Here is a 12,135-nt window from a genome sequence, read left to right as displayed (position 1 = left end):
TCAGATCCTCTGTTGAAAACGCTTTTTCAGCCTTTTTCCTGCTTGCTGTTGTTCTTATCTCTCATAAAAGGACGAAATGCAAATAAAACAGTAAAATAACACCTCGGGCTGGTCAGCAGTGTCCTCTGTGAGCACTCTGCCTATTCATGTGTAAATGCGACGGAGCAGTGAAACTAACTGCGCAGTTACACTCGTCAATGTCTCAATGTCTCAACCCATTAGTCAATTTTGATGATCGACACCCCTATCAACCAGTCAAGAGATTCGAGGGGCAGTGCCCAAATTCACCATAGTAACACTAATGACAATCCAGGAGGAAGTAGCCCCAGAGATAGTATATTGCACGAAGAGTGCTACCTCCACTCTAGAAGCCCCCTCCTCTTTATGTAAACAACCAGAACCTTTGTGATTGATCTCAAACTAATGCAGTCATATGAGGAGACATTAGCAGTGTTTTTTTTCAAGCTGAAATATAACTTTTGACCACAAAACAGCAAAGGTAAGACATACTTTACGATTTGGTAAAGGTTTTTTCTGCTACTCTTTGGCTGCTAGCTCGTCAAGTTTCCATCACACAGTGAGGAGGTAGACATCTTCGTCATTAGCAGACTCTCTGCTTTCACATGATACCAGGCTTGTGTGGTTTGCATGAAGTGGTGAAATCAGCAGACGCTCTACAGTGGACATACGCTATTTTCGTCTTTTTGTTACATGCGCATATAATTTATTGCTGTATGACTTATGTTTCGTTTGGGTGGCAATGCTAGAGGCTTTTAGCTGAGTTTCTCCCCGTCATCCTGATATGTTACAAGTTAGGATTGCTGCTTCCTAACGTGAGCATTGATCATCTGAACTGCGCGCATCTCATTTTTAAACCAAAAAAATAACAGACACGGCTCCTCTTTTTGCCACAAGTTCTTCTGTGTCATCATGTTCTACTAGTTCTGCAGCTTCAATTTCAGAACTTTCAATGTCTATCCCATCCATCTTCACCGTAACGTAAGATCAGCGCACTACAGTTTACCTTCACCATGCCTCGCACCATGCGTGTTTAGAAGCGCAACATTGAAGAAAGGTCCTGAAAAAAGACTTTTGCCATTCCAGGAACCCAGAAGTTGGCTGGAGTGCATATGAGCCATACACACTACTGAGTCACAATATGAGTTGCCGTGATGAAATTCATGCAAGTTCGATCAGCCTGTGATTTCACCAGATGTCAGTAACAATCCATGTAATCCACAAATACAAAGAAATCAGACAAATAAGTCCATAAATTAAGTTATGTGAAATAAAGTGGAATGCCACAGGCAAGAAATATTGAACACATGAAAAAGACGTGGGCTATGATGGAGACACCTGGAGAGGCGTGATTGGGAGGAATGGCCCCCCTGATCTGAACCCGAGCGGTTGTTTGTTATTGGACTTCTGTGCTAGTCATGGACTGTCCATAATGAATACCATGTTCAAACATAAGGACGCTCATAAGTGGACATGGTACCAGAGCGCCCTAGGTCGAAGGTCGATGATCGTTATGGTATCATCTGACCTGAGGACGCATGTTTTGGACACTTGGGTGAAGAGAGGGGCGGAGCTGTCAACTGATCACCATCTAGTGGTGAGGTGGGTCCAAGGGTGGGGGAAGACTTTAGACAGACCTGGTAAACCCAAGCGTGTGGTGCGGGTGAACTGGGAACGTCTGGAGGAGGCCCCTGTCTGAGAGATCTTCAACTCATACCTCCGGCAGAGCTTTTCTGGCATCCCTGTGGAGGTTGGGGGCATCGAACCTGAGTGTGCGACGTTCAAAGCTTCCATTGCTGAAGCTGCGGCGGAGAGCTGTGGTCTAAAGGTCCTGGGTGCCTCAAGGGGCGGTAACCCTTGAACACCATGGTGGACACCGGTGGTCAGGGAAGCCGTCCGACTGAAGAAGGAGTGCTTCCAGGATATGTTAGCTCGGAGGACTCCAGAGGCAGTTGCAAGGTACTGACAGGCCCGATGGGCAGCAGCTTCTGCCGTAAGGGAGGCAAAGCAGCGGGTGTGGGAGGAGTTCGGAGTAGCCATGGAGAAGGACTATCAGTCGGCACCAAGGTATTTCTGGAAAACCGTCCGGAACCTCAGGAGGGGGAAACGGGGAACCATTCAAGCAGTGTACAGTAAGGATGGGACACTGTTGACCTCAACGGAGGAGGCAGTCGGGCGGTGGAAGGAGCACTTTGAGGAACTCCTGCGTCAGACCGATATGCCCTCAATTGTAGAGGCAAAGCTGGAAGCTGATGGGGGATCAGCATCAATTACCCTGGTGGAAGTCACTGAGGTAGTTAAACAACTCCGCAGTGGCAAAGCCCCGGGGATTGATGAGATCCGTCCTGAAATGCTGAAGGCTGTGGGTGTTGAGGGGCTGTCTTGGATGACACCTCTCTTCAACATGGCATGGAAGTCTGGGACAGTGCCTAAGGAGTGGCAAATTGGGGTGTTGGTCCCCTTGTTTAAAAAAAGGTACCAGAGAGTGTGTGCCAATTACAGGGGCATCACACTACTCAGCCTCCCTGGTAAAGTCTACTCCAAGGTGTTGGAAACGAGGGTTGGGCCGATAGTCGAACCTCAGATTGAAGAGGAACAATGTGGATTCCGTCCTGGCTGTGGAACAACGGACCAGCTCTTTACTCTTGCAAGGATCTGGTCTACATGTGTTTTGTGGACCTGGAGAAGGCATATGACTTGGTCCCCCAGGAGATATTGTGGGAGGTTCTGCGGGCGTATGCGGCAAGGGGGTCACTTCTTAGGGCCATCCAACCTTTATATGCCCAAAGCAAGAGCTGTGTTCAGCTATTCGGCAGTACGTCGGACTTGTTTCCGGTGGGGGTTGGCCTCCGTTGGGGTGCTGAGGGTCTCATCGCTGCTTTTTGCAGATGATGTGGTCCTGTTGGCATCATCGGTCTGTGACCTCCGGGACTCACTGGATCGCTTCACAGCTGAAGCGGAAGCAGCTGGGATGGGGATCAGCACCTCTTAATCTGAGGCCATGGTCCTCAGCAGCAAACCGATGGATTGCCTACTCCGGGTAGGGAATGAGTCTGTCATCCTTGAGGAACTCGGAGTAGAGCCCCTGCTCCTTTGCGTTGAAAGGAGCCAGCTGAGGTGGTTCAGGCATCTGGTAAGGATGCCCCCTGGGTGCCTCCCCAGGGAGGTGTTTCAAGCACATCCAGCTGGGAGGAGACCACGGGGAAGACCCAGGACTAGGTGGAGAGATTATATCTCCACACTGGCCTGGGAACGCCTCGGGATCTCCCAGTCAGAGCTGGTTAATGTGGCCCGGGAAAGGGAAGTTTGGGGTCCCCTGCTGAAGCTGTTGCCCCTGCAACCCGACCCCGGATAAGCGGTTGAAGATGAGTGATGAGTGATGAAGATGAGGAGCTGCAAAAAGGCATGGAAAGCGAGAAACCAGCTGAAATCTGTCAGTATTTAGAATGCAATCCTGCCCTCATCAGTGGAAATTAATATCAGCTGATTTAGTCCTCACTGATGGCCTATAAAAAGGTTTCTCATTACCAAGGTGTCACACAAGAAACATCTCATGATAGGTAAAAGCAAAGAGCTCTCGCAAGACCTTTGCAACCTCATTGTTGCTCCTGCTATCCAGGTAATCATCATGAGACCATCCAGTTTCACAACCTAAAGTCATCATGGATTCCAATCATCCTGGGGTGTCCCTAGTTACGACGGCATAACCCCCACTTAGATTGGAGTACACCTTGGAGAAATGCCTGGAGGGAACAAAGACACCCTTCCAGGTATGGACAGATCACAAGGACCTGGAATATATCCACACGACTCAGAGACTGAACTCCTGGCAAGCCAGATGGTCCATCTTCTTCACTCCATTCAACTTCTCTCTTTAATATCAATCTGAATCCCACAACATCAAGCCAGACGCCTTGTCACACCAGTTTCAGGAGAGGGGGGAGAAAGCTTCAAGCTCCACGCCCATCCTACCCACCTCCTGTCTGACAGTCACCAGGGAGATCGAGGAGAGGGTAAGGTTTGCTGAGGAGGGTCAATCTGGCCCCAGTGCATGCCCCCCGGACCGGCTGTTCCCCCTGCTCTGTGGTCTGATGTTCACCAGTGGAACCACGCCTCCAAGCTCACCTGTTGCCCTAGTATCCAGAAAACCCCCCAAAAAAACGCTTTCGGTGGTCCACGTTACACAAGGATGTCAAGGGGTTCGTAACGCCTGTGCTGTCTGCAACCAACACAACCCTTCTCTCCACGGCTCTGCTGGGCTCCTGCAGCCTCTCCCGGTGTCGCACATCACTGGACTTCATCACAGCAAGATGGCTCACTTCATCCCCCTGACTAATCTTCCCTCCTCCAAAGAAACTGCTGAACTAGTCCTTCTCCATGTTTTCCGCCTCCACGGGCTCCCAGTCCATGTGGTGTCAATCAGGATCCCCAGTTTTCCTCCATTTTCTGGAAGGAGTTCTGCTGGGGGCCATTGCAAAGTTGTACTTAATGGTAATCAATAGCTATAGTAGTAAACATGAACATGTAGGAAACATGCTAGGGGTCATAGACAGGTCGGCGCCAGAAAGTATTATGGTCAACACACCTGCCAAGGGCCTTCAGAGACATTCCCATGGCTCAAACATGGGCGTCTTTGCGGCTGGCTCTTTGGGAAAAACAGGTTCACCCCAGTAGTCTCATATGGCCTACTGACTGCCAGTGGCCTTTAGTGTGTATTCTCTTAGCCTCATACTTTTAACTCATAATCATGTGTGATTGCAGATAAATGAAGTGTTCTTATAAACTTACCATGATTTTACGGATGAAGAACATGTTCTTATAATCTTGTTATGATCTAAAATAATCTTAAGATACACTCAATAACCATATTGTAGCATGTTATGATCTTATAACGTTATATTATGCATGTACCACTAAAGATTGTGTTTACTAATCTTTTTTAAAAAAGAAAGAAACAATTAATTAAGAAATAATGGTGTAATTTAAAACAAATCTTGAGAAAAAGAAAAAGTGTGCCCTGAGGCTGCACGGTTACGAGGTCAACACCAGCTAAAAACAGGAGGAGACTGTTCAGGCAAGTCAACTGCCCAATGACAACCTAATGGTGTACAAGATGCAGACTTTAGAAAGAAATTAGAGGAGGTCCCAGAGGCAGGAACAGACCCTTTGCCAAACTGGATATAAGGCAGAACATTGACCAGTGTAACTTAGGGTTTGTACCTTGTGCATATCTGAATTATTCTCCTTATTGCCGCAATAAAGCCTCTTTTGCTCTTCAGAATCCTGTCTCCAGCTGATCATTTTTGGACTCTCTCAAGAAGACATTTTCTGAAACCATTGAATTTTGATTTTTGGTCCTTTGTGGCTTGAAACTTCGGTTTCTTTATACCACAACATAGGTTCAGCACCAATGCAGTAAATACCTTAGCCTTCAGTTTTTGACTAGATCTGTTGCCCTGTATTTCCTGGATCAAGTCATGCTAGTGACTGTTGCATGTTCGGTCAGCCAAACAATTCCTGAGCCTCAGCATTGTTCTGGACAGAGCAGTGACAGCCTCTAAGATTCTGTGTGACTTCTGTGTTCTGGTGGAACTGCAATCGGGTCCGAAAAACCCTGTTACAACTGTAAGTTTTGTCAGCAATATTAATATTGATAACAATATAGTAACAACATCACAGTAACACAAACTGATCAGTAAATACAGGAACAACCTGGCAAAGGTCATCAATGTGGCCAAAAAATTAATCACCAAGCCAGTCCAGTCTTCTGAATTATTTTTAGTATGTATACAGCATATTATGTGCAAAAAACTAAAGGCAAGAAACAGAGTTGTCCTACCTCTGTGGAGCCAGTGAAAGCCAGCTTGTCGACATCCATGTGCCTTGCAATAGCAGCACCAGCTGATGGTCCCATGCCTGGCAAGATATTCACAACACCTTCAGGAAAACCCACCTAGAAACAGAACCACATCAACAAAAGCTGTTTGGTCATTATTATTATTATTGAGAATATCTTTATAGAGCACAACATGCTTAAGTAAGAGGACACCATGAATATCTTAATAGAATGCAATTATGTAAAACTCCAGAAACTTATATAACTATGAAACTAAAACAAGCACTTATAATAACAAAATAAACAAAATATAATTTTTGATTCTAATAAAACAGTTTTAACTAACAAGTTATGATTTGCTATTAATGTACATTTTACGACGACTAACCTATGCTTCCAAACAATGTGAGTACAATGACAGAGAAACATGCCCATCTGCCTCTGTCAGTGCCACCCACACACTCTATATGAATGTCTACACACACACTCAGCCATCTTCTGTGTTTGGCAAATATTAGCTAAATAATTGATGACGAAAATATTAAGAATTGCACTGATTGCACAAATTCTTATGCTCTAGAAGACTTCCTATTTAGTAATTTTGCTTTGCCCAACTTGCCCATTAGTTGATTTTTTTTATTTGATTTGATGGTTACATATTTCTCTTGATTACGCAACATTAATCTTACAAACTCTGGGAGTTCAATGCATGATTTAAGAGGGAAAGATAACAAAGAGCTCTGTGTCAATAACTTTTAGAGGGAATGAAGCTTCAAATAGTATAGGTGTAAACAAACACCCTATAACAATTTATTCTTCATAAAAAGGCAAGGACTACAAAACTCAACATCTCAGATTTTTCTATCCAACATAAAAGGACAGCTGGTGTTCTAGAATGAAAAGAAAACCTCACCTACCCAGCTTTTACATAATTTAACATTTTCAAGGTATGATGAGGATAAGTCAGAGGAAAACTGTGTGATATTTCTATGCCTGCAGGGGGGAAAGAAACTTCTGACACAAGACCACATTATTTATGCCCATAATACTGAAACTAACAACTTCAATAGATCTGATAAGCAATAAGTGATAACATAATTCTACATCTTAGAAACAGCCTTTTCTATTTTTAGGAACTCACACATAAGATCTGTGTGAGGTTATTCAATCGATTTACTCACTTAATGGTTAAGCATAAATATTGTATTGTACAAACTGAAAACATGGACTCATAGTTACTCTGTATTGCATTTATGGTCATTTATATTTTTCTGATAAAGTAACATTTACTGATTGAGTGTCAAGTATGAAAAAAGAAACAGTACCTCCTTAATGAGGCTGGCTACATAGAGTGCTGTGAGTGGTGTCTGCTCTGCAACTTTCATCACCACAGTGTTTCCAGTAGCAAGGGCAGGGCCAATTTTCCAGGCCAGCATCAACAGAGGGAAGTTCCACTGCAGGGAGAGAAGAAGAAGAGGGGGAGGAGAGAAAGATCAGGAGTAAAGGTATGGTCACATTATACTTCTGTGCCACAAATATCTGTTCCATTTCCCATTCACTTCTGATGAAGCCTATGTGATAAATTCCAGCATGTATGTCCTGTTTCAGTGCAATCTCCAGTCAGCACTAGCAAATTCTGAGATCCAAATTCACCTTTGTTTAACTTTGCCTAAGTGGATGTGCTTGGTTGGCCACTACTTCACTGTGTTTGGAAATAGAGTTATTATTCTAGCTAGTTTCTTCACCATTTTAGTATATATCAAACCACAACACCAGACTACAAAATGGAGCATCACTCTCTACCGCTGTTATAGTTTGCGCTAATCAATATTTATTTCTGACCTGCATCAGAAATGTGACATTTCCTTTAAGGGCCACGTTTTGGGGAATTTTCATTGAATGGACACATAATGTGGCCATCCAAAACAAGCTTTTATTTAACTGTGCATGCACCCTGAATGATTTCATCTTTCTGAATGTGTTAGGGCCATGACCAGACCATCTTGAGTCCTTTGTGAAAAAATGGATCCAGTCCATCGATGCAGTGGGGGTGCCAATGCAGTTCGGGGGCATGTTCAGGGTTGGTGGGCAGGGCTGACACTGGCTACCCATGAAATATGACTATCCTAAAGTATAATTGGCTATCTGCCAATTCGGTATAGGTGAGAAAGACTAATCGAATCATCTAGTCACTGGTTCCCTACAAAGTTTCCCTCACGATTTTATCTGGCAAAGCCAATGATTAGAGGTTTTGGGGCCGAAACAATCTCAACCTATTCTCAAACTTCAAAGGGGTATGAAGGCTTGGAGAAAGGTGTGGAATGCAAGCTGTATGAGGTACAATTTCTTTTTGAGGACTTAAAGTTAATAGTAAATAAATTACCCTGAAAGGGTTTAAAACTGATTCCGAGTTAAAATGAAAACCAAGCGTTTTTACTGTGTGAATGTAATTCCAAAGTAAATTTCCATTTTCACCTTGTTAAAGTGAAGTGAGGTTCTATAAAAAAAATAAAAAAAAACACTGCTCCATAAATTGACAATGATTTGAGTTCAGGACAACTCTGACTACAATGACTGACAATGACACATTTTTACCAAATCAATTTAGAGGAATTCCAGAGTTGAAGTCCAACATTTCCACCATTACAGTCTTACAACAGCTCACATTATTCCTGTAAATTACAGATATTGCAGATGCTAGTAAGCTAACTGGCTACATCTCTCACACAGATAGTGATGTCAATTAATTCCCATTCATTAATTAATTCCCATGATGATGATGCATCTAAAAAACATCCACTTCATTAGTGGGACCACTTGGCTGAATTTTAAGTCCTAATGTGAAAGTATGTTTATGGTTATATTATTTCCACAGATACGTCAATGAGCTTGAGCAATGCAGTGGTGAAATCTGAGGATGAGCACATCTACATGCATGTACACTGTGATCCAGAAACACAATAGGATCTATCTGTCTTAAAATATGACCAAATGGTACCTGTTATTTTTAAGTTCTTTTTTCCAAACTTATACAATGTGAGCTCTGTATATTAACCTTAAACCTTAGATGAATAAACTCATGTGATTTAAAGCTGCAGTAGGTAACTTGTATAAATTTATTTATTTATTTATTTTTTTAAACTGTCCGTATGGCCAGACGCAGTACATGAAACGTAATCTGTGAAAAAAAAAAATGCTCCATTGGTCCCACCTACTGCTCCTCCTGCCATTTACAAGAATCCAATGCACCCAACACAAAACAACCAATCAGAGCCAGGGGACCCGCTGCAAACTGCCGCCCCCCCTCCACTCATGCTGCCGGCTGCAGCTCAGTCGAACAGCTCTGTGAGCGGCGTCAGGAGGCTAGTGAAAGCTACGGCAGAGCAACAGCCACCCGCAAAAGAGAAACTGCTCATACCGCCGCTGCAAACAACAGCATATACGGCTATGACAACAAAAAAGATGACCGGGGAGGACAGATAAGCAAAAAGAAAGAACTCGACCAAGCCTGGGATAAAACAAGGGTAAATATCAGAGTAGCTTTTCAGAGCTACGTGACCTGAAAGGGTTTAAAACCAATTCCGAGTTGGCCACGTTTCTGCTTGACAGGCTGTTACCCCTGCTTGATTTCTATTTGTTTTGATTTTCAGGGGGAAATAACCACAAAGCTAATACGGTATTTGTTTGTCTGACATCTATTATTTGATTTTCTGCAGAGATGATGACTCGGGAGGGTCCGGGGAGGGTATTGGTGTCAGTGAGGCTGAGGAACCTGCCATTCAAGTTTTGGAAACAAGGTACAGTAGTTATCAACAGTAATGATTCTCAATTCAGGCAGATTACAATACCTTGTGTACACCAGGTTTAGCAGGGCAGTTAGGAATGGTGTGTGCTGAGAAACAACAAATCACAGCTAATGATGTTGCATTTGTATGGAAAGGGCTCAGACAGATCACCAACTAAAAGCCTGATGCACCCCTCTCAGCCAACAGTTTACGCCTTGCTGACAACCTCAATACCTTCGACTGCTGCTTTTAAAAGAACACTTTCCTCCACCACTCTACTCATTCCCCAACCCCACCATCTCCCCTTTCAGAAAGTGACCACTCCTTCATACTTCCATCAGACACCAAATCCCCTTCCACCCCCAGTATGTTTCTCACCATACAAGAGAGGGATGTCCCACGTCAACATGGAGTGCTGTCTGATGTACCAGCGCCAACCACCCAGGAGCTATTGCAGACACAAGTCAGCAGGGGGAAACGTGAGAATGACTGCTATGGAGTCAGAATAACCTCTATGGCCAATCTAGTGGTTACAAAATTATATTATTGTCAGTGATAGTAAGAATTACTTTGAAACAACTCTTTTTCCCCTCAAGATGTAATAATTCAAAAATCAATTAACCTGATCTCTGATCACATCCAATTCTTTACGCTCTTTCCACAGGTCAGACATTGCCATAGACATGAGGCTTACCCTTGGAATTTGATGAATGAAGATTGTTATCCCAGAAATAGAAATTTATATTGACAACTACCCACCTGTGTATTATTACTGTATACAACAGTTTGTTTTATTATCATGTAAAATAAAGCTTGACATTTTTCTTAAATGTTACTTTTAGTTTTTAATAAGCTTGTTAATTGCTTTTGAGACATTTCATACCTAGTTTTGACCCAGTGATTCTTATTTCTTCAACTGAAGTTTATATTTTCCTTTTTAAAGTAGTCCAAAGGGTATTTCAATGAATTGTGTAAGGTTCTATATTTGTACATTTATGCAATAAGAAACAAATCACTTTAGAAAACAAACTTTATTGAATAATAAATAAAAATAATAATGAAGAATAATAAATTACACAGCCCTCAGACTATTTACAGCAAGTGTAAAAGCAACTACACGCTCCGAGGAATAAACCCCCTATGCTGTCCATGAGGATCTGGAAAGCAGTCACAGATTTTCCACGCACAGCAGCTTGGAATGACAACTCTGTGACCAGCACGCAGAACCCCATGCCTCCAAGCAACAAACTTTCAGTATGCTGCATGGCAAAACTGTCTGTTGTCTTCTCCGGGATCTGGAAGGTCAGCCACAGCATGCAGCTCTTTCCAGATTCTCTTGGCAAGGCACAAGACTCCCTCCTGCAAAATGTACACTTCCATGTGTGGTAATCTTGAAGTGTACATTGGTGGCTGTTGGTTGCAGAATTTCTTTCCACAAGTGTAAGCATGTCCCTGCATCTCTAGGAGATGCACCATGAGGGGTGGAGATGAACAGGAGGAACTGGTGGAGGAGCAGCAGGTACCAGCTGGCTGAGGACATGAAATATTAGACTGGGGTCCTGTGACAAACTTTGTTCCAAAATGTGGCGTGCCTGGTGTAAATCCAGTCATTGAATTTGCTCCTAGAAGTCATAAGATAAAGTAAATTGTGAAAAAATATGTTTACTGAGGCTCATAACATATACAGCTGAACAGCTAACAACAGTTATTACATTAGATGCAATGATAAGTGTTTGTGGTCAGAAACAGACAAGAACTTACACGTTCATATGCAATCCACTGTGATCTCAAATTCGACTGACAAAATGTCCCTATGGTTAAACAACAGCAGTGTTAATGAGAGAAAGCGAATTTGTTGAGGAGCTGAAAGAAAATGGAGCAAGACTGGGCTCACAGTTCACTGTCATATATACAAAGAAGCCATAACTGTCTATAACAAAGCAATATGTCTGACAAGAAAGGATTACTTTTCCAAGATTCTTACAGAGAATGCTGAGAACTCCAGAATAAGATTCTGCACTATTCACCAGCTACTCAACACCACCCTCACCCATCCACAGTTCTCTACATCAAACTGTGAAGAAGTAATCTCAATCAGAGATGTTGCTGTGAACACAGATGAGCTAAACAAACCCTGTAAAAAAAGATGTAGCCATTGAAACATTCACCTGTATTATATTAGATGAGCCTACAGCACCTACCTACAGCATTTTTAAGGAGCAGGTGTTTGACAGTGTTTAAAGTTATATTCTGAAGATTATAAATACAGCTCTATAAACAGGCTTCTTACCTGACATATTTAAAGCATCTGTTGTAAAACCATTACTAAACAAACCCAACCTAGATAGTAATGCACTCACAAACTATTGGCCAATATCCAAACTTCCATTCATCAGTAAAATATTGGAAAAGATAGTTTCTGCAACAAATGATGCTGCAGCTATAGACTCCATTACTAACTGTCTTTTGGCAACAAATGAATGGATACGCAATAAT

The 12,135-nt window shown here is 42.9% G+C and overlaps 1 protein-coding gene and 1 long non-coding RNA gene across 2 annotated transcripts in view; one reads left to right on the top strand and one right to left on the bottom strand.

Annotated features, from left to right (window-relative positions):
- LOC143325148 (aldehyde dehydrogenase, mitochondrial-like) overlaps nt 1–12,135 on the bottom strand; it is a 63,583-nt gene that overhangs the window by 23,553 nt on the left and 27,895 nt on the right. Inside the window, exons 6-7 of the mRNA XM_076738066.1 lie at nt 7,180–7,308; nt 5,858–5,971 (exon numbers count right to left, since the gene is read on the bottom strand). Coding sequence (XP_076594181.1) covers nt 5,858–5,971; nt 7,180–7,308 — 243 coding nt within the window. The remainder of the gene's footprint in view (nt 1–5,857; nt 5,972–7,179; nt 7,309–12,135) is intronic.
- On the top strand, nt 9,243–10,075 carry LOC143325151 (uncharacterized). Its single transcript, XR_013077508.1, has 3 exons — nt 9,243–9,378; nt 9,571–9,651; nt 9,951–10,075. It is a non-coding gene; the product is annotated as an uncharacterized LOC143325151 (long non-coding RNA).

This window comes from Chaetodon auriga, chromosome 8 (assembly GCF_051107435.1).
Source record: "Chaetodon auriga isolate fChaAug3 chromosome 8, fChaAug3.hap1, whole genome shotgun sequence".
Classification (NCBI taxonomy): Eukaryota; Metazoa; Chordata; class Actinopteri; order Chaetodontiformes; family Chaetodontidae; genus Chaetodon; species Chaetodon auriga.
The sequence above is the reverse complement of the archived record's forward strand: the minus strand, read 5'-3'. Positions and strand labels throughout refer to the sequence as shown.